Raw genomic sequence first — 23435 nt, 5'->3', positions numbered from 1 at the left:
GCGGCGTGGCTGGGTAGTGATGTCTGCACCCGACGGCTGTTGCAGGTGCCCCTGCCGGGGTATGCCGAGGCCTTCCCTCACCCCCAGTACCCGCGGGGCAGCCCCCTGGGGTTGCCGCGGCAGTACAGCCAGGCCTCGTCCACGCGCAGCGGCCCGGAGCAGCCCCCCACCACGCCCTCGACCGCCGCCTCCCAGCAGAGCCTGACGGAGACGCTGGAGACCCCCGACACCTCCCTCAGCAACATCTCCACCACCGCCCTGGTCAAGGCCATCCGCGAGGAGGTGGCCAAGCTGGCCAAGAAGCAGACCAACATATTTGATTTCCAGGTCTAGCACCACCCCCCCCCCCCTCCCCTCGGGACTCGGTGGCCAGGCGACTTTCGTGTGTGTGTATGTGTGTTTGTGTGTGTGGGTGTGTATGTACCGTGACCCTGGAGACCTGATTCCTGGTTTGCCCACCCCCAGGCAGGGTGGGCAAATCCTTCTTGGTTTTTTACGTCTGTCTCAGTTTGTCTTTCAATTTTTGTTTTGGCTGCTTTTTTTGGATGATTTCTTCTAGTTCATTGTATATTTCTCATCGAAAGGCTAAATGTAAAACGCATTGTTATACGTGGAATGTAGAGGTCCTAAACGGGGACTACACACTATAAAGCAACTCTGGTATCGGTACGGCATTGAATTAATGCACGCGGTGAGCCTGTTGGCCAAAACATCATTTACAATGGATATTAAAGCTACTGGGCTTTCTGCTGTGAGCATTGTGATCATATGAAAGTGTTTATTTCTTTTGAGACGACAGGTGGATCGTCCTCATTTTGCATCAGTAGTTATGAGAAGGTCAACATTACAATGGAAAGTATGATTTGCATGATGTACAATGAAGTACAAAAAACATGGAAGTAATGATGTGATTGTATGTTTGGGATAAATGCATCCAGTGAGGAGTCCCATGTCATGCCATAGACACACATATAAAAGACCTCCACATTGGCCGTGAATAGAGCTACATTGTTTCTGCAGTCTCCCTGAATGAAAATGAAAGCAATTGCACACCATGGATATATACTGTACATTCTCATTTTATTCCTAGCTGTCACAGTTTCACTGTCTAAACTCAAATTCCCAAAAGTTGGTGTCACACGCCAGTGTAACACCCCTGTGAGGGAGATGCGGCAGTGCCAGGGAACACCGTTGGTTGCCGCATGGAGAGAGAGAGATAGCGCACCCACACAAACAGATATAAAATAAACGCCATCTTCACCCTTCCCCCTTATGGGTTCCAGGCAAAAACCAAACAACAAACAACAAACTAAAATAACAAAGACAAAAAAACTAAAACAGAGCGACAACTATTTCAGTTCCCTCTCTGTAGCAAGCCTTTTCCCTGTCATGTTAAAAGAAACAAAACGAAAGTAATTAAACGAAACCCAAATAAAGAAACTCGCTCTCGGTGTGAGCTCCCGGTCTCGGCCCCAGACTGTGGAGAGCAGCACACCTTTAAGCACCTGGGCTGATTAACTAATGCAGCCCAGGTGCGTGTGCTCTCTCCACCAGTCTGCACAAACTAGACAAATCCGCCTCTCCAGCGGACCGAATCCCAACAGTTGGTTCAAACTGACCATTTACCAAAATTGGAGATATATGATATGCACCATAATATATTAATTTGCATACATTCTTTTTTGAGAATTGAGGAATGGTTCCTTAACATGAGATAATTCATGTTTCTAGAAATTACACCCATCTATAATTGCTATCATTGTGGTTATATAAATGAAAGCTGAACAAAGGCCTATTCTTTCAATCATATACAACGGAATTATAATATTTTCAAGTCCATTTTGTTATGGAGCATAATTGTCTGTTGCATATGTATTAGTAAGTAATTGGCATGTATTTAACAAAGAAGAATGCTCTCGCTGCATGCTACCCTTGGATATTTGACATAAGGGCCTTTTGTATGTAAGGGGGTTGGCTGTCAAAAACACTCATAGCTCACTGAGCTGGTAAAGTTATTGAGCTCCGTAGTGAAGCTATATTCAGAAACGTGGATTCATTACAGTGAATTGTGAATGTCCTATGTATGAGTATGTTTTTATGTTACTCCTCTGCAACTTATAAAGGAAAATCATTGAATGCACTTTATAATTTCAAAGCACTGATAACAATATTGAAAGGCTAGAGCAAGGAAGTACCTAGGAGGGGCCAGAGTTAGGATTGAGGCTTTTGGTCATCGTTTCTTGTATGGCTTTGAATCTGAATGACACAGGCAGTTCCTGGTACTAAGCGCCAGACCTCAAATATCAATGTGAATGTTATGCAATTATCAGAAAAAATGAAAAACTCAAAAATGCAATTTTTTTTAGAATTAATACGGAAATGAGAAATGCATAGATTTAGGGTTGGAAAGTACCCAGATTATAAAAATATCAGCATATTAGCACATTTGTGCTATGTCAACTTTTTAGTGAACAACCTGCAATACCATATTTGACCACTCGATTGGGGCAAATTGCATATTGCAGCTGCAGTGTAGCACTGCTTCCATAGAAACCCACGCTATCGCAACAAGAAGGTGGTTGTCAGTGGCCCTGTGCAATGATAAGGGGATATGAATGTTCACTGTGCAAAAAAAAAAAAGATTTACACGGTTTTATATTGTGTAATTTTATAATTCTATTTAAAATGCAGTAGAGTAGACTCTGCATCCTTGAGGGACATTCCTGCACAACGAGGGACATGTGTGCTCGCTAGGTATCAATGGATCCATGAAACTCATGAGCTTGCTTTAAAATTGTTTATTTAGCTACTGACTGAACTAAGCAGGATGGTGATAAACTTGCAAGTGTGCACGACAATTCAAAAAAGTGCTCGAAGTGTTGCCTTCTTCTGACATCACCAAAGTTGGCAGATTACCTCCTTTAAGTCTTTAGGTTTCCCTTTATAATGTGGTTTAAGGCCAATGTGGTTTAAGGCCAACATACTGCCACACTGAAGATGCATTCAGTGGAGTTGCATTTAAATTTTTTTTTTTTTTTTTTGCAATGAAATCTTTGGGCTATATTTTCCTCTTTACTCCCAATTCACTAGCCAGTAGGATCTTTTTTCTTTCTTTTTTAACATATTAATAGTAATTTTATCCCACTACATTGCTTGTGCTGTGTGCATCACAATGTCATCTTCATAAGTAGTGTCAGTACTTTACAAAGGGATTCTAATGGAATACTTATTCATATATACACTTTAAAATGGTACACTAACAGTTTGGGCAGTATTGAAATGGTAGTATTGGTATTTTATAGAGACCTATCACGGTATATGGTGTTACTGGATATAGGACAACTACATTGAATGATTAAATATCCAAATGTGTCAAATACATGGGCCTACTGATTAACTATATACATACCATCGGCAGTATAAAGTACAATTTTTGGTTGAAAATCCAGATATTGAATCCCCAGTTGCATTTCACAGGTCTGTTTCTTTCTCCCACATGTATATTTGTATGTGTTTGATTCACAAACTATTTTTGTAAATAGTTAGGAAAAGGACTGAAGACCATTGAAGAAACGTTTTGCTTGGGCTGATCTTAGTGTGCATCTAAAATCTCCAGCTAAACAAAGAAATAATAATATCTCTTCTGAGTCACAGTTCAATTAAATAGACAAAGACTGCACAAGTGTATTATACTTCAGTCAGCCAGCCAACGGATGCCAGCATATCCTTGTTTAGTGCATCTTCTTATGTATCTGTTTTTAATCATGCTCATATTTTTTGTAAAGTGCAATAAATTATATTTCTCACACTCATTTTGGGAGATGAACACTGGATGCAAACCCAGACAGTGTACTGTATATATTTATGTATAATTGTACAGCTTTTCATCGAGTGTTTTAATGCTTCATATTGGTTTCTAGTTTTTTTTTTTTTGCTGATGTATTGAAACCTGCATTGATGATGTCAGATGCTTGATGATGATACATGTTATTTGTTTTACAGTCGTCGACCAAATTCATTTGTAAAAATTAATGCATTCGCATTGTACTGTTTCAAAAATAATAATCATCGGGAAAAAAAATCAAGATTATACATAATCTGAAATCAATAAGAAGGAGCCTAATAAAAGTGTTGGTATGAGTGTATTGTGTATTATGTATTTTTTTATTTACTTGCCTAGACGATAGGCTATGAGCGGGGTTGCACATTTATCATAATTTTAAATGACAATGATTTTGGAAGTGTAGTTCATGCGTTAAAAAATGGAGAATAATGCATTTAACTGTTGCTATTTTCCAGACAATAAATCTGGTGATAAATTTGTGAAGGGCTGTTTGTGCCGCATTAGGTTTTCCAGGTACAATAGAAAAATTGTGGCATATGGTAATATGTCCACTGGCACTGCAGTGGTATTTACAGTGGCTGGCTTAATTCATAGTGCTTAGTCTTGCATCATAATAGCCTCAATAAGATTTTGCAAGTTAATAGTGTCAGCATCCAGGTAGTCAAATTAAAGTGCAAACCATTGCTTACGCACCATAGACGTGGCAGGGGTTTGGATGCACAATAAATTCCGCCATAGGTCACTGGCTTTTTTTAACTCAAGGACTTCCAATTATTAAACAGAAATAACTGTCCTTTCATGGCTATTTAAAATTGGGTCATGGAAAAACCAGCTTCACCAGCTCTACTGTTAAGAATCAAAAGTCAACCCTTACGCAACACAAATGTGTTTTTCTATATGTGAAGATCAAATATATTGACATTCTTGATTTGTCATTTTTGTGACAATGAAAGTCTGATATTTTCAACATATACTTAAGTACACAACACTTTATATTAAAACATACCACTTACTTGTGAAATATGAAACTTGGTTTAAATATACAATGCATTGACATTCTCCTTGAACAATATTTTTTTAAAAATCAATTAAAGACGTGAATGGGGGCATTGTCATCCTGGAAAAAAACACTCCCATCAGGATAGAAATTGTTCATCATAAAATAAAGGTGATCACTCTATAAATAACTTTGTCCTGATTTGCAGTGAGCCTTCCCTCTAAGGGGACAAGTGGACCCAAACCATGCCAGGAAAGTGCCCCTCTCAGCATAACAGAGCCACCGGACCCCTCACTGTAAGGGTCAAGCATTCAGGCCTGTACCATTCTCTTGGTATACGCGACACATGCACTCACCCACTTGACGAGACTATAGTGAAGGATGACTCATCTGAACATATCACTCTTTTTCTCATTTCTGTAGACCAGTGCCTATGGTTTTGCACCACTGAACTCTCAAATGTGCATTTGTGAGGGGTTTATGCACAACAACTCTACAACTCTCTATGTAGTTGTCGATGGACTGTTCTTGCTGACACGTCCTGCATTGACATTTTCAGTCACCTGAGGAGGATTTGCTTTTCTGTTTTTTCTTACATATCGCACTAATGCTCAAGCATCATAGTCATCCAATATGTGCTTTTGACCACAAATTTCCGACCCTATTTACTGATGTCTTTCCCATAGATCTAAATGCAGACGTCACTTTGGTCACTGTTCTTACTGAAACATTAGCCAGTTGAGCAGTCTTTGTAACTGAAGCTCCTGCCATCCATGTCCCAATAATGGGCTCTCTTTCAAAGTCACTTAGATCTTATACTTTTGCCATATTTATTTAAAATCAAGGTCAAATGGGCCTGCTCAGCATTTTTATGCATGCCACAGAGCATGATAGGATGTCAATTGCTTAATTGTACTGTATCATGCAGTACACCTGTATGGAAGCGTATTTGTTAGGTTTCTCCACTCATTTATTCCCTTTCATTTCTCACCTTTCTGTTGTTACATAAAAATTCCAAGTTACACCAATCCGGTCATATCTAAAATTATCACAAAAATATTTACACATACAGCACAATGTGATGGTGTCAGCAATGCTGATGCTTCCCAATACTTAATGCTTCTCTTGGGCTTGTTTGCTACAGACTAATGATCTAATTCAGTTTCATATCTTTCTAACAGAAATATTTAGAAACATAATGAATATTTCCTTTCTTTCTTTGTTGGGAAATTATGTAAGAAATGTTATTTTTAATTGGTGCTGCTAATTACAGTTTTACTTGATTTCAGGACATGGACTATTTTGAGTGAGACATTAGCCAACTCAAAAACTTGATTGTGTGAGGAAATCAGAAGTGACAAAGAAGAATGGAGTCCCTTGAATGCGATGGCTACAGCTGAGTGTTGGATATGGTGCTGGCGGCTAAAATCTGTGAATTGAACTGAACATACTTGACTACTTGTTTGACATCAAGAGCTAGCAAGCTATAAATAGCTAATGACAGTTTATTAAATTGTGGCTAACACTGCATAAATTGAAATAAGGTAATTACATTACATTCACTTAGCTAACATTCACTTTACTTTTTTTTTTTTACCTTTGAAATGTCCTTAGAAAAGGTAAAGGAATCTGTATATAGAGAAGTATATAAAGAACTCCAGGTTTTCAGTTTCTATTACCTTTCACTTTCAGTTTACAGGGGAGTCACAAGATCACTGTGTCATGGTTTTGGCTGATGCCGCCATTTCTTTTCCTTCTGCGCCTTTTCTTCAGTTATTACGGCCATTGGTTTTTTATGCGCCTTTTCTTCAGTTATTACGGCCATTGAGTTGATTGAATTATACACGTGCAAATTTCTTTTTACAATTTGCACCTGTTGGCGTTCTATTTAAACCCCGAGCAAGCCGATAAGCGTTGCTTCAGTGTCACTTATGTTGCACGAGTGCCGGTATTCTGTCAAGCGAGGTAAACGGTAAACGGTAAACGGTAAACGGTAAACGGTAAACGGTAAACGGTAAACGGTAAACGGTAAACGGTAAACGGTAAACGGTAAACGGTAAACGGTAAACGGTAAACGGTAAACGGTAAACGGTAAACGGTAAACGGTTGTGGCTATAAAATTAGCACAACAGTCTTTAGTTTGTTAGATTGTTGGCAACAAGTTAGTACCACAATCTAAGCTCAGAATTCTTTCTTTAGGGTGTTACTTTTTCAGCCTTGGTTCGAGGTCTCTTTTCTTTGAGTTGCCCCGTTTTCTGCTCCGGCAGTTTTATTTTCAGAGTTCATACTCCTTAAGCTTTTTTTTTTTTTATTTTTTTTTTTTACCCAGTACATGGGTTGTGTAGAGCTTTTCTTTGGGATACTCTCCCTAAGGAGTATTTTCCTTTCCCTTATTTTTCTGCTGTCCTTGTCTCTTGAGACTTTGTGGCCATTTTACCTCTGAATAGCTTAAAGAACCCCCTGTTCAGTCGCGGCTGGTCTCCCAAAACCCCCACTCCTTCACACACACACACTGGGCATTTTTTTCAGCAACCAACTCATTCCTGCTCCAAGTAAGAGTTGTATTACAAATGGGTGGCTTGTAATGTACAGAATGGAAGTTAATTTGATAAATTTGTGTTCCTCGTCTGCTCCTGAGGAGAATTCACTCCTTGAACACATATGCACAATGGTGCCGTGTGGTTTTTTTTTTTTTTTTTTTTTGTATACTGTGTAGGTAAACAAAGCTTTAAACTTAAACTTGTTTCAAAAGATCCAACATGCAGAAGTAGGCTTGTGCTGGACTTCCTCATGATGGTCATCACCATAGAAGTAAATCTTTGACAGCTTCCACAAGCCTCTGGAATGTCCATGCTGTTAGTTGAATCTCAGGTGAGTCAGACTCGGGTGTGAACTGCACAGTAATACAGGAACAATGGCAGATTTTTTTTTCTCTGTAGGACATGCCCTCCTGTTTATTTTTCTGTGATGCACAACATGATATTTGACATACAGCTTTGGTAATGGGATCCAAAGTGTATTTACACTTTAGGAAAACTGTTATTGACAGGCTCTACACTGAGGTATTATCACCTACCACAACTCATTTGGTGGTCATGACAGAATTGATCTTTGATTTAGGAAATAATGGATTGCCCACTACTTGAAGGTGCATGGACCTGTTTTTACCTGTGTTTACATTGACATTTCACTGTAAGTTGCATGTAGGAGATCCTGGAATCCACTGTTAGGAAGTATGTAAATGATTCTAGTTGCATCTCGGAGGGCTTGGAAATCATTCTTAATACTGGATTCCTCAGATTTTCCCAGATACATCTGATTTGCCAAAAAAAATGTTTTCTGAGAACTGACAAATTCAAAGAGCCAAAATACCTTTTTACATATTAAAATAACTGCAAATTGAAAAGGTTGATCTGCTGTTTTTTATTTTTTTAATTCAGTATTAGTTACACACTGCCTGGCAAAAAAAAAAAAGTTGCACACTCTAATATTTCATTGGACCACCTTTAGCTTTGATTATGGCGCACACTTGTCATGGTGTTGTTTCGACAATCTTATGCAACGTCACAACATTTATTTCCGTCCAGAATTGTATTTTTGGCAATTCTGAACGGAATTTTTGGCCGAGATCTTGTATTGACGACGGCAGAGTCAAACCACTCCGTAAAGTCTTCTCCAGCACATCCCAAAGACTTTCAATGGGGTTAAGGTCAGGACTCTGGTGGCCAATTCATGTGTGAAAATGATTCCTCATGCTCCCAGAACCACTCTTTCACAATTTGAGCCTGATGAATCTTGGCATTGTCATCCTGGAGTATGCATGTGCCGTCAGGGAAGAAAAAATCCATTGATGGGATAACCTGGTCATTCAGTACATTCAGGTACTCAGCTGACTTCATTTTATTGCTGCATAACGTTGCTGAGCCTAGACCTGACCAGTTGAAGCAACCCCAGATCATAGCACTGCCTCCAGAGGCTTGTACAGTGGGCACTGTCCAAAAAAATCCAAACGACGACATTTTTTTTGGCCAGGCAGTGTACATGCCTGTGTTACCCAAGGACTGATATCCAGTCTGGCCTCAGGACAAGCCAGTCCATGGAGACTTCTCTCCTTCAGTGAAGTACTTAAGCCAGAGTATCTTCTGTCCTAAGCCTTTTGTACCTTTCTACTGCATTTATCAAAGCTGGCCATGTGCTCCTCCTCTCCACCCTGACAACATTGCTGACATCATGCACAGCTGCAAAGTGGGTGGAATACTACTGCTGTGGATACTTATTTAGGGTATCCTGGAATGGTGGATTGTCTATACCCCATGATCTTTCTACAAGTTTACCCCAAGTCATTGTACTCAGCCTCCTCATCTTCCATTTTTACATGCAATCTCTTCATTCAGTCATCTCTTCCCATGGTTTTTCTTCTAGGGTTCTTTTCTTCCTCTACTATACTGATAATACTCAGCTTTTCCACTCCTTTCCCTTATCTGGCATTCATTACGCATCTCATAGCTGAATGGCAGACCATCACCTGAGGTTTAACTTGGCTAAAACTGAGGTGCTCTATATTCTCTCCAAATCCTCCCTCCTGCAAGACCTCTCGCTCTGGTTGCTAGCAGAGAGCTCACTCAGAGCACGTCTGAGCACTGCAAAAAGCCTAGGGAGATACTTGACAACCAACTAACCTTTTCCTTCCACGTAGCAGCAGTGAGCTGGGCCTTTCTTTACAACATACAAAGAATCTACCCCCTCCTTAACACCAACTCTACTCAGCTCCAAGTCCAGACACTGGTTCTCACCCGTCTTAACCATTACAATTGTTATTGCTGGTCTCCCTGCAAATGCCAAACCACTGCCATTAATTAAGAATGCAGCTGCACGATTAATCTGTAGCCTTTCCGAGCATGCTCACATCACACACCTCATCTCACTTCCCTCTCTACCTGTTACAGATCACATCAAGTCCAAATCCTTGCCTACAGGACAGCCAAGCCTACAGGACAGTGAATGGAACAGCTCCATAATAAGTCCAATCTACCTTCCAAATCGTATGCACCATCCATATCTGTGACCTAAAGGCGATTGGTTCCCCCTTACCTCCATGGTCCCTTGCCTGAGTTGTGATGCCTGTAAGTCCTGGCCCATAATGGGGAATACACTTTCCACAGATGCTCACATGGCAGAATCACAAGCTAGGTGTGGCACTATTGGTCATAAAACTCAGGTGGATGTGCTTATGTTTTCTCGTTATAAGAGAATGCGCTTATGTCACTCTTGATAAGAGCATCTCCTAAATTAATGTAATGCCTAAATAACATTAAACAGCATATTCACAATCATCACAATCATTTAGGTTTACAGAATGATGTAGAAATTAAAATCAACAGATAATCACACGTCAAGGGCTGTGGTCCTCTGAATGCACATTTGCTTCCAGAAGGACTCCAATACCCTACTTATTTACTGATAACTCTTCTTATGCCTTTGTGAAAAACTGCTTCAGTAATCATTTTAGCTGCATCTGAACCATGATGCTGGTTTATTTCAGGACATTCTCTCCATGGGCCTCTTTAATGGAGATTCAAAAGTCAAACGTTTTAATTATAAAGTTCCTATTTCCACCACTAGATGGAATCAGTTTCCTTCTTTAGCACATTTCCAACAGCAATTTAGCTATCCTTTTTCTGTCATTGAGAGACATTGTGGGATGGATGATGGATTTGGGAGACAGTTTATCCAGGCTAGTGCTTATTGATCCCACGCTGAACACCCTGTGAATCCTTCTGTGGCTTGGGAACTCATTTTGGCAGGGCAGCTAGACCTTGCAGCCTTGAAATAAATGCACTGTATACCCATAGCTGTACATTATACCACAGTCAGCACTGTTTGGAAATGGGCCTATAATGATTCTCCCCACATAGATGTCAGTATTCATCACACACTGACTCCCAGAGACCCTGGTGACCTTCCGTCTATGACAGAAACAATTTCCTTATTTGTTATATATGATGTTACAGAGAGGAAGGGCCTGTCTGCATTATTTTTTATCCATCACATCCATTCCCCATAAAATAACCCACTCTGCTATTCCTGTCATTTTCTCTTGCTATTACTGCCTTCCTTCTGGATGAAGAAAGCTATTCTTTACCAGATATCCAGGCAAAAAATAATTTAATAAAACACAAAGCCCCCACAGCAACATTAGCTGTCACCACATTAATTTTGCAAGCCTCTCCATGTTATCATCTACCATGCAGCCACCTTTAAAAGCTAAAAACCAAACGTGGCTTTACATTCAGTTTTTGCCTTTCATTTTCATGGACCTTGTTTGAGAAGCAAAGTTGCGTCAGAACATCATTTAATCCTGTCGTAATCTCGCCGAGTGCTAAACCTAGCCTTTGAGGGGTCCCCTGGCAGTCACCGGGCCCTATGGGACCCCTTATGTTGCTTACTGGGTCGAGCCACGTCTGATCTCACCCATGGTGAGATTACAGGCGAACTGGCCAATATCAGCGCCTAATTAAGTGTTCATGGATTGCCCAGATTATCTGTTAAAGCAAGGGCTTTTCCCTCTCACAGCCCCAATCAGCATTTCAGTTAGGGACAACGGAGGATTTAATAGGATGAAATGCAGGGTCGCTCCTGACTGAATGATATCAGCCAAAGCGCGATCAGAGAGAACAGACAGAGCCCAAGCACAGAGATGCCTGTCAGAGATAAGCCCACACAGGCATTGGGCTGCATTCTCCTCATTCTCGCTCTCATAATGAGATTGTCAATATTGACATCAATTGCTCAGATAAGCACACTGATTTCTCCTGTCCCTGGCTGAATTAAAATGGAGTCTGCAGTAATAGTATGAAAGAAAATAAGGTTCAAAAAGATTTGAATTTAAGAACACATTGAATTTAACTGATTTTATTTTGTTCTCCTGTGAAATTAATATAGCATTTGAATTTTCTAACTGTGAGTTCAATGTATTTGAATTTTATTCACCTAGAATTTTATAGTTTTTAATTCACACATTTAGCTTCTGCATGAAAGCTTCTGTGTTTGCAAACTTACGTAGGGTATGTTTTGGACCTTACTCAAGAAAAGGGGTAGAACGTGGATGCAATCGATTCCACCTGTAGCCAATCATCATCGAGTCGCGATCATATTTGCACCATGATCGGTGACAAACACAACCTTCCCCAGAAGTTAGGTCAATTCCAAGGCCCCTGACTGACAGGGGCCCTAAGAAAAATTGTGCTGTAATTGCGTAGGGATGGAGGGGCCCAAACCTCTTGCGGCATCCCTGTTTCCAGCCCTGAGGGTAATAGTGTAATAATGAATGGTAATGGTTCATAATTATGCATGAGATATTGACCTATAGTTCTTGTGGATTTGATGAACATTAAGGACCATGAAATGACTAGATGTCAGTTCTGGCCTCATATTACAATCACTTAGCAGGGATCTTGTGCCATTTTATGGAGAAACAGCCATGTAATTACTGATCACGCTTTCATGCTGACATAGTTTTGATCACTGCTCTGTCGCTCAGTTTGTATATCTCTCAGAATATTATATAAGACAATTAACTAACTGACAAGAAAGAGCTGGGGAGGGGGTAGGTGAATCTATCAAACACTGTATCAGTTTCTCTATGTATTTTTCTCTCTTATTGCCTTTACTCTTAAAGGGGCTGTTGATGTCAATGTAATATGAAGCCAATTTATGTCTCTTACAGGTGCAATAATGGTAGAAACATGGTTATGATAAAACCTCTGCAATCACATACCAAGACAGGATTTGACATAATATTCATTCAATTAAAATGCCACCTTGTTTACTCACTGTCCATCAAGCAATATAGCAAACACCATCTTGGGAAAAACAAGGATTTGCAGTAGTTCTGTGGAGTATCTTTTGCTAAATTGTGCATACAAAGGCACGTAAAAAAAAGTTATGCTAATGAAAAATACTAGGGCTTGTCTTTTTACACATTTTTTCCTCCCAATGTAGTGGGTAGACAATCAAAAAATAACATTAGCTTGTTATGTGCAAATGCACTGTGGTTAAATTGGGGGGAAAAAAGAAAGTTTGTCAAGTAAAGGGAATATTAGGTCAAAGGTGTCTAATTTCAAAGACGTTCCCTCCTGTCTATTAAAATTCATAGAGGACTCGCCCTTCACCTGACATCTATGCAAGACCATATCATGATTAGATACAACTAATGCTAATGTATGCAAATGAGAAACAGTCTAACCTATGCAATGACCATGAGAGGGATTCAGTAAGCCATTTTAAGTGAACTTGAGGGAGTTGTGAATTTCACTGCCATCTTGAACTTGAGTTTTATTTATTTCTGGCCTGGATTACAGAATGCGGGGTTATCTTCAAGCCTGTTAAATGTGTACCATGGAGTTTGTGTCTGTATTTTGCTCCATAGTAAAGACCATTTTAGTACTGTGATATTGTCAGCCTTATAGGTAGATGGTATACACCCACCATAAGAAAAAGATATCTCATATGAGGACATTGCAGTGTTGCTACCAATCTAAATTGGTCTGTCACTGAATCTGGCAACACAAACCTGGCATACCAGCTAAACTGACAGTGGTACCACCTGAATGTAGCTCTGCTGTCTGTGGCATGTCACTGCAGACGGTGAGGGGAATGTGAAAGGAGTGATGACTTGCGGTTGTCAGGCTCACCGTTCGGAAAGCCCGCAGAGGCTGTATGTTCATACCCTGGCTCCAGCCCATCTCCCTACTTCCCTAGCGGTCTGCGCTCTATCACAGACCTTCCTTGAAGTTTGCATCCTCATGAATCATGAATGAGTCTTATTCCGCTCTTAGCCCGCACTGTACAGCTTCCCCCGAGTCTGGCTCAGCACACAGAGCAGCTCCTTTTGCTTTCAGGCCTTTGTCAGCAAGCGGCACTGTGTCTCTGCCTCTGAGCCTACGGCAGCCTGCAGCATGGGGCACAGCACACCTCTCCCTCCCAGCATACAAACAGAGCTCTCATCAATTCGGGGGCCTCTAAGCACCTCACCTGAGCAACTCTGAACCGGGATCACTTCACCGTAACACCCGCGAGACTTCTTTAGCTTGCTTTTAATATCCGCAGTCGCAAGATTTATATCTGCGCTGGATGCTGCTGCTGCTTTCGACTGCATGTAAAGGAGATATGATGTCGGAGGCACAAAGCACCAATCCTCTTCTGAGTGAGTGGACACATGCACTACAACAAGGAATAATGTATCCAACTGCACAGTTCTGAGGGTAGTCCTGTAATTAGAGATGAAAAATGTTCTGTTATTCAGTATCTTAACTTTTCTGTAAACTTTGATACATCATGCTTATGCTGTTTTTACATCTTGAGAATGTTGCATGCTGTGCATACTGGTAATGGTGATTTTTTTCCTAATATGTGATGGAACTATGCAACACTAATGGGACAAAAAAGCTTGAGGGAGTGGAAAGCTTGAACCAAAACCTTCAGCATAATTTCTTCAGAAAGTCTCAAGAGCAGATTTCTTTTTAGTGGACGGTGTCCAGAGAGGAAGGTTTTTTTTTTTTCTCGATTGTAGAATGTTTTTTTGTAACCAGTTTCTCCACAGGAGAAAATAGTATTCAGTGAAGAAACTGATTTCAGTGGTGCTGCTCCAGGAACAGAATCACCTGCAAATGTTACTGATGGCACTTTATTCTCAACCCAGTTCCTGTAATATTCGAATCCAAGGTGTTATTCTTCTTCAGGTCAGCACACCCTTCTGCATACAAAAGACATTTATTTTAGCTGCCAAGAACTGAAGTGCAAGTCTTGGCATGTTTCAGATGCAGACAGTCTCCTCTTAAAATTTATAATCAAATTAATTTAGGGTTGTCTGAGCTGAAAAGAGCCAAGTTTAAAATTTCTACCGGTTCAAGTGAAGGAACATACAAAAGCTCATTGCATTCATTCAGAATTTAACTTTTTTTTTAAACTTGCTGTCGTAATGCCAAGTAATCTTGTAATTTTGAGAAAAGATCTTATAATATCAAGACAGTATTGACGAGCCGATTGAGCCGTAAGTCTAATGGATAGCTACGCAAAACTATTTTAATTTGATTTAATTTAATTTTCATCTTTGTTTGGGACATTGGGAGATATGACGATCTCAAAGGAGTATTGCCAGCATTGTAGGCCCACATAGCAAACAAATCCATGTGCTTGCTGAACTTACCCCATCGGTGAAAGAGTCGCATAGTCAGTGACTCGAATCTTTGTACTGAACAAAACGATTTGAATCAAAAATGTAAATGAAATTGTAATTTCCACCATTACTGCAGGCACTTATCTGTATCTTGTTCTTGCAATTACAAGATCTAGACATCTAGAGGGGTGGAAATCTAGGTTGAGAGACGTTTTGACGTACACGGACTAGACACTTAACAGCAATATAACTCAGGGTTTTCCTGGATATAGCCTAATTACGTCTTAAATAGCTAGAAAACTTTTCAACAAAATGTTGAATGTTGAAATTGGTAGAAAACTTGCCTCATGACCCATTGCCTCTTTGGAGAGCTACAAAGAGATCTGGGCAGCTGGTTGTAGCTTGCGATTGCAGGAAAGTAATTTGGATTTCACTGCATATGGTAATACTCCAAAGGATACAGGGGGTGACTGAGTTGGAGTTGTCCTTTAAAGAGTTAATGGTCACTCACCCTATTTATGTGACTTCATATGTCCACCACATTCTCCTCATAGAGATACATTCAGTCATTTCCAGCTCACCATTTCCTGCTAGGAATACATTCTTTTTGAGGCTGTGGTAAAAAGACAACTTATTTAGAGTGCATTTATTTATGCTCAGTGCCTTAATTGTGGTTTCCTGGCTGCTCGACATATAGTCTGGGCATGCTGCCAAATATGTAACCTCTCATGTTTAATTAGTTCCCTTAAAGAAAGAACTATTATTGTTCCTTACCTCAAGAACGATCTACAAGAATGGCAAGTTTCTCCATCTGTCTAGGAGGTATAAAACTTGCTGAATAAACTGTCAATTTGTCAAGAACTTCACAGAACCACAGATGTTGTATTTCTCTCCATGATATCATGTATTAAAGCTTCTCAACCTTGGTTGAAGTGTCAAACTAAATTATTTTTTGACAGAGGCATGGAGCAATAGCTTTCCTGTGTGATGTAGGTAATTAGCGAAGATGACCAGAGTGGAACTAGCCTATACAAGGATACCCGACGCGTGAGGAAATGGCGGCTGTTGTCCGCCATGTCAGCGCTACCCTTTCTGTTTGTCGTCTCCAATGCGATTCTCACTATTCGTTGTTACCCGGCAGATGCTGATTGTTTTTCTTTTTGTTCCTTTCCAATTGCACCTTTTTAGGTTGAGGAAGATAAGTACTGGTAGGATAGTTTCCTGGAAGACTCACTTCTCTTTTGTATCCCCCATCCCCCCACCCTTCCTCATCGGTAAGCAGGTAAGAACTTCAGTTTTGTAGGGAGAGTGAAGGTACTGCTGGGCCTGCTCCATCCAGCCACTATTTTCTGGGGTAATAATTATTTCTTTATTTATTTTTGTTTATTCAGCCATTCTTTTCCTTGTCATGAAAATTGGTTGTTGCTTTGTGGTCAGTAAATTACTGGTTTTGACAGCTAACTTTGTTTATTCTGGGTGGTTTTTGTACAGCGTGTTCTCTCTCTTTGTTTTTGATTAGGGCGTTTATTATAAATGGGCTGAATAGTGCGAGATGTAACATTGACCCTAAAAATGTATCTCTTGAACTCAACATCCTTTTGAATCCATCCAATGTCCTCCAGAGGATTTTCATATAGAATACAAAGTTAATTAATTCAGCTGATCAAGATGTATTTTTTCATGCATGTCATTGTTCAGAGGTACCTCTGAAGGGCAAAGCAGAGAAAAGGCTGACGTTGGCATAAACCATCTGTTGGTAGAGACAACAGAGATTCACTCATCAAAGAAAACTTTCATAAATTATTTTAAAGTTGTAAAAAACCACTGTTGGGGGAAAATAAAAAATATGGTGTATACCACGGCAGGATATGTAGTGTGTATACTCTTTTTTCATGGCAGCATTGTTTGTTTGAGATAAAAGAAAGTAGAATTCACATTTGGCATCACATCTGATGACCGTAATGTTTGTGCATTAGTGTGATATTTAAGGAAAAACAGAAGAGCAGCTCTTCCTCAGGTGACTGAGAATGTCTTGCTGAATCAGCAAGAACAGTCCATCGACAACTACACAGAGAAGGATATTATAGTAGGATTGCACTGCATAAACTCCTCATTACAAAGACAAATGCACATTTGAGTGTTCAATGGTGCAAAAACCAGTAGCAGCGGTAGAAAGTGAAGGAGACTGGCATGGTTCATCAGTGTGACTGTACTCTTTAAGGTGCCATATAGAACAGTATATTATATAGTTATCCACTTATCTCACTCTTCTTGTGGCTTCAGTCTGAAGAAAATCTTTTGTATACACCCCAGTGTGTTGCTCTGAATAACAGTGTCTGCTAAATGAATGTAATGAAATGCAAATGTGAAAGCATAATCTATGTATAGGTTTCATTTGGAGTTTTATTCCAAGGCTGGACAGGACTCTGCATGTTGAGCCAGTGTGTTGAAATTTAGGCAGATATGAGTGCTTTTTGAAATCCCCATCTTTTATCTTTGGGTGCAAGTTCATCTCTCTTGCTTTTTAAAGTGAGGTACCAGCAGGTGTCCAGATATCTTCTTTGCCAAATTCAGGAATAGAGGATACTGTACCATGCTGACTACTTTACATTTTTATGCTTAGCTGACAGCTGACCCATTCCAGGAGGATAAGAGGCTTCAGCTTCACCTCACTCTTACTCTGTATGCCAGCAGTTATTAAACAAGGACAAAGTGTAATTCACAGTATCTAACTGTAGAAAAACTGCCAGGAAGATTTCCTCAGCAAATTAGAGAAGCATTAAATGACATAAATGAAAAAATGTATATCTTTATCTGTAATTAGACTGGACAGGACACCCCCGAAGCTTCTAAAGCACTGGAGTTGTATTTGCGAATGATTTGGCTGTGCCCATTAGGTAGAGTAGAAATAGACTCCATTCATTATGTATCATTTGTGTGCCGCTGATCTTTTCGACAGTGAACAGATGTGATCCTGGTCTGCCTGCGAGATTCTCAGGGGTCTGGGCCGAGCCTCCTCTCAGAGTTACAGAGGCTTAGAAATCTGTAAAAGTTTTAAATTGGGCCAGCTGGGTACTGTTTGACCTCTGCTGAGTTTGCACTGCAGAAGCCTCGAGGTCCAGCTCTCAAAATAGCCTCAGACTGAACATTGCTTACTAGATATCTTACTAGGTCTCATATCATGACTGCAGTAAAAATTTAATGGGATAGTTGACTTTCTGCAGTTTTAAAAAATAGTATATTTTCGTTTTTGTTTGTTTTCAATTGGCCCAATCAATTTGCGCTCATATATATGGTGTATGTGTGTATATTACTTTACTATTCTTCAAATGGTTTCACATAATTTTACTTTTGGTTAGAACTATTTCCTGTGGCCACACAAGCCACACTCAAGGGGACATTGTGGTGTGAATGCCTGTATCAACATCCACTTGAGTTCTTGGGGGTGAAAGAAACTGAAAAGAAACAAATTATAGGATATTTCAGGCACCAGGGAATACGGGAGACATAAATATATTACTTCATACGGTGCTCAGATGGTGCAAAAGTATAATCAGTCTCATGAAAGGCTAAATAAAGGAAGATATGGAAGGAGACTAGAATGTTCCGTGTGTCTGTCTAGTCATGTGTGTGTTCACCAGCACACGTGGTGCCTGAGAGAACAATGGCTCCTCTGTCCTGGAGCAAAATATGAATCTGCTTTTAGCATGTGCTGCTAAATATGGCCTGGAAATCAGGGAAGTTGCGTGTACAAAGGGCTAGTGAAGTTGGCTATGTCTAGCTAATTTCACTGCACCTTAACATTCTAAATATACCGGACAATATCTAATGTTAGTAATAGAATATATATGTTAGCTATGCAGGCCAGGCGGCTGTAGCTAACTAACAAGCAAGGTGATATAATCTAAATATAACATTCCATACACTTGATAACACTTTTTAGAAAACAAAAAATGATTAGAAGTTTCCTAAGCTATTTAATGCCAGGATGACTGTCAGTCTTACTGCAGGAGTGCTTTACTTGCTGCTATGATGCCAAATGATAGCAAAGTCTGTAAATAAACTGATCTTGTGTGGATGCAGTCCCTTTAGCTTACTTGCAGCAAAGCTACAGTATAGCTTTACTTGGAGTTATAAACCATTATTTATAACTCCAGAGTTATGGCTATAACTTGAGAGAGAGACAGTACAGTGCGCCGCTCTGCGTGTTCCTTTACAGGCACACCTTAGCTTGCTTAGGCTTGTGCCTGTATCTAAAATGTCCTTCATCGAACACAAAAACTCCAATTAAAAACACTAAAACATTAATAATATAAAAAATGTCCCTTTAAGGCCTCTGTGCATTATGTTCAGTTTTGTCCTTGGCCTTGGAAACGTGCTATGACTGCTGGCCAAACTTGAATTGATACTCATCATTAATTTTTTCAACATTTACCTTTGAATTGTTTTAATGGGACACATAGCCTACAAAATTTTACCTCTAGTTACACATACCACATATTTTATTAATAACACGTGAACTAGAAAAAGCCAACTTGATGCTGTCATAAGCATGGCATAACACCCTTCACAACTCATCATGACAGGATATCACAGCTTCCGATAGGCATCATTACCCTGACATAATGTGTACAGCAGGACCATGCAGAGGCCTTTTGAGGGGCAGGTGCTCAAAGTGAGAAAAGGGCACACCACCCGGTTATTGTACAGAATATATTTTACTAAAATGAATGAATGAAAATTAATGACAGAAACTGTAAAAATGAAAATATTATTTTATCAAATCAAAGGGGTACATTGGGTACTTAGGGCAAAAGCGGTTTTTCCTCCATTGAAATGTCTTAGGCCCGTCACCTAACTGTTTTTGGCTGGACTGCAACAGCGGGGCCAGCCCTATAAACGCAAATGTCTTTGACTGAGTAACTGAGTGATGAAGTTACACCATTGGTCGGCCGGATGAAGTGTGTCAGGTACGGCCATATACTAGGTTTTGACCTGGTCTTGTTTCAAATCACCTAACACATGCTAAAATAACAGGCTAAAATAACTTCAGTATAATTTGCTTAATTGCATAAAGGAATAGGACAGTAGACAGAGTGCCGACAACCTTGCGTGCCACTCAGGCATCTGCTATAGACGTTATCAACAGACACCACCTGCCTTCGTAAATTTAGGCAGTTCTGTCATTTTATTAGGCAATTGTCAGTTCTGCCGACATAGATTCAATATGCAATGTAATTGATGATAATTCCATAAAAATTTCAGAAATATGTGATCACTATTCAATGGAATGAATGAGAAATTGTTTGGGATTTGGAAATTCTATGCAAATTCATGAAATACGTGATAATCCATTATGCAATTAAATGGATTCTGCAGTGTTATCTTTAACCTAGACTGTTTTGGCTATTTGTGCAGATTGAACTGAGATAAAATTTTGAAAAAGCTTTTATGTTGTTATAAGGTATAAGTAACACCAGGGACAAAAAGGACGGTGCAAGTGTTCTTTGAGTGAATGCATAAAAATAATTTAAATATATTTTTATACTTTAATACATTAAGGTGCCATTTGTGCTTTGAGTGAAAAAAATGAAATGCATTTCAAGATATACTGCAATTCCAAATACCACTATTCCTGTAGAATGACCCTTTACAATGTGTTAATCCTTCAATATAGACTATATTATCCCCTCAGTTCTGGCACTTACAAAGTGTAACCCTTCAATAAATATTTAAATTGTTCCATTTAAAATTTTTGCCACCTGTTTAATTTTTTTATAGCCTACATCTCAATGCATTGTGGTCATCTCTTGAAGACTTTACAGAACTTTAAAGTCTAAATGTGGCTAAATAGCTAAATATAGAGAGAACTCATCGAGCTGACCGTGACAGTAAATATGGACCGACCGCAGTCAATGTCATGCAAAGTCTGAAACCCTATTTTGTGGCAGGAAAAAACCCTGGTGGTATTCAAATGCAGAGTTTTTGTATACGCAGCAGAGATTTGCCACTCATTATTGAACTAAGTACTGAATCACAGTGTCCTCTCTGTGTTGTTACTGTTATTAATTAATTAATTTTGGCTGCATCATTGAGCAAGTTTATTCAAGTAAAGCTAACTCTTACGAAGCTACTTATAGTACAATATGTTTTTTGTGAGCAAACCTACTTAGTTTTACAAATAATTTAACAAAATGCTTCTGTAAGGGATATTTATTCATACTTATTTCTGAGTATGATGAAAATAAATTAAAAAGTAAGTGATCTAATTTTCTTCTTAAAATGCAGCCATCATTTCTTCAGAAAACTATTTTCCTGTTCTTTGGTATTTGCATGGCCAGTCAGTTAATTAGTCAGTCTCGAAATGCTTCAATGTCGCTAAACACATTGGAGTTCCTTTATGAGATAAATAGTCCCCAGTCACCTGGGTGTCTCTGCAATGATGGCATCCCACACCCAGATCAAAAGCTGTTAGTTTATTTCATTTACATTTAAGGCTTTTAGCAGATGTGCTTATCTAGAGAAACTTACACAGCATACATATTTATTGAAGCAGTTCAGGTGAAGGCTAAAACAGCACCCCCCCAATTAGGATCATACCTATGTGTATTAATCCACAATGCCATTCCTTTCAACAGCATATTCGTTCGAGATGTGCCAGTTATCTGAAAATGAACTGCACCAGAGGTAATTGAACCAGAAGCCGAGGAAGAAGTGCTATGCGATTACAGCAAGGTGAGGTCATTTATGGCTCTCGGACTGAAACAGTTTATTAAATGCAAATGAGCACAGTTAAGGTTAACAAGTAGCAGTGCATTTAATCAGGCATAAGTGCAGTATCAGGCTTTTACTGGTCATAGAATACAGTCTGAGTCTGCAGTCACCAGTCCTCAATGCAACTACAATTACAATTACAACTGTTAATCTGAAGGAAAAGGGAGTCATTTAGGAGATATAAAATGAACTGTAATATACTATTCTCTAATAATATATTTTTGCCACCTACATTCCTGTATCTTTCTCCTCTTCTAATACTGCCCTTGCCTTGTTCGGTGACTCTGTCCTACAGTAATTGACAACAGAGTGCTTTCACAACCTGGAAACACATTTCATTTTTACAACACTAGTTGACAGTGCCAGTTTTCTGCATTGAATGTTTTATGTCCTGAAGAGTAAGTCCTCAGAAAAGACAAAATGTTGTGTCTGTTCTCTTTTAGACACAGCCAACAGAACACTGTTAGTTCGGTTTGAAGAACCTATATCCTGATTTCACAAGCATTTTATATAAAATTATTGCTTAGGGTAGTTTTTTTGCCATAAAATGATCATTTTCCTCACAGTAGACTTTAACAGATGCCTCTTGGAGCAGGAGGTGTGCGACTTCATTCTCCAAGATTTGTGTGCACAAATGTTCACTGGCACATTACTACATCATGTTGACAGGGTAGGTTAGCCCAGTTGCCATAATTAAGTGCTAAATTACCCTATAAACACCAAGTATTACTATTGGATGGATGGAGAGGACAAGGTGGCACCAACCTGCATGTAGCATTTGCTTAAATACTTCATTTTGCTAATGGCTCCTGCCATGGTAATTGATGGTCAGTTTGTCAGATCTAGCTGGGCGGCACTTCATGGGCAAAACTGATAGCAGGACAGGAAAGAGTGTACTCAGCGTTGTGTCTCTGTGGTGCAATCAATAGCCTCTAAAACACTGCATGACTTTTATAACGGAGACTGGTCTGATTACGGTTTACTCCACAAATCTTTGTCCATGCTGATTGCCACACACCTTCCCACACTTTCTGTTTCAATTTATTTATGTTTATAAACCCCAGAACTACTGCAAAACTACATAATTGGGATAACAAATAACAGAGATAAAGGTTTGAATTAAGGTATATTTGATAAGTTTTTTTTAGAGAACTTCAACCACACAAACTTGCATTTCCTTTTCATTGCCACTAGGTGAAGCTGTGGGTCACCTCAATGGGAGAGATCTCCCCCTGCTCTGTGAGATCCATGCTTTTGTCCTTGGAGGCTGGCAGGTAAGATAAACTGTGGCAGTCACCGTTGACCGGGGGGGGGGGCTGGCCCAGAGCTGGGAGGCGTATGTCATATTATTCCCCCAGCAGACCTAACAGTTCACTTCGCATTGAAACCGAGGGAACAGATTGTACCATGCTCACTAGTGGCCAGGGCTGACCTATATACAGGAGAGGCAGTGAACCTAATTCTGGAATTTGGAACAATTAAAGACATTTTTAAAAAATCTGCTGATGGAGATTCTGGGTTAAATAGGTGAGAACATTCCTTGAAGCAAGAACATTCAGATCATTCAAAAACTAGTTCAAGACAGACATCTGTTTAAAATCCAGCTCTTTTGGGTTTTTCATATTAACATACTGAACTGTGGC

At 39.6% G+C, this 23435-nt stretch overlaps 1 protein-coding gene across 2 annotated transcripts in view; it reads left to right on the top strand.

Moving 5' to 3' along the window:
* The window catches only part of kiaa1549lb (KIAA1549-like b), a 52860-nt gene extending 48715 nt beyond the window's left edge, over window positions 1-4145 (top strand). For both annotated transcript variants that reach the window (XM_064336157.1, XM_064336155.1), the window contains exon 22: window positions 46-4145. In XM_064336157.1, coding sequence (XP_064192227.1) covers window positions 46-333 — 288 coding nt within the window. In that variant the 3' untranslated portion in view covers window positions 334-4145. The remainder of the gene's footprint in view (window positions 1-45) is intronic.
* The last annotated feature ends 19290 nt before the right edge of the window (window positions 4146-23435 follow it).

Source organism: Anguilla rostrata, chromosome 5 (genome assembly GCF_018555375.3).
Source record: "Anguilla rostrata isolate EN2019 chromosome 5, ASM1855537v3, whole genome shotgun sequence".
In the NCBI taxonomy this organism is placed as follows: domain Eukaryota; kingdom Metazoa; phylum Chordata; class Actinopteri; order Anguilliformes; family Anguillidae; genus Anguilla; species Anguilla rostrata.
The sequence above is the reverse complement of the archived record's forward strand: the minus strand, read 5'-3'. Positions and strand labels throughout refer to the sequence as shown.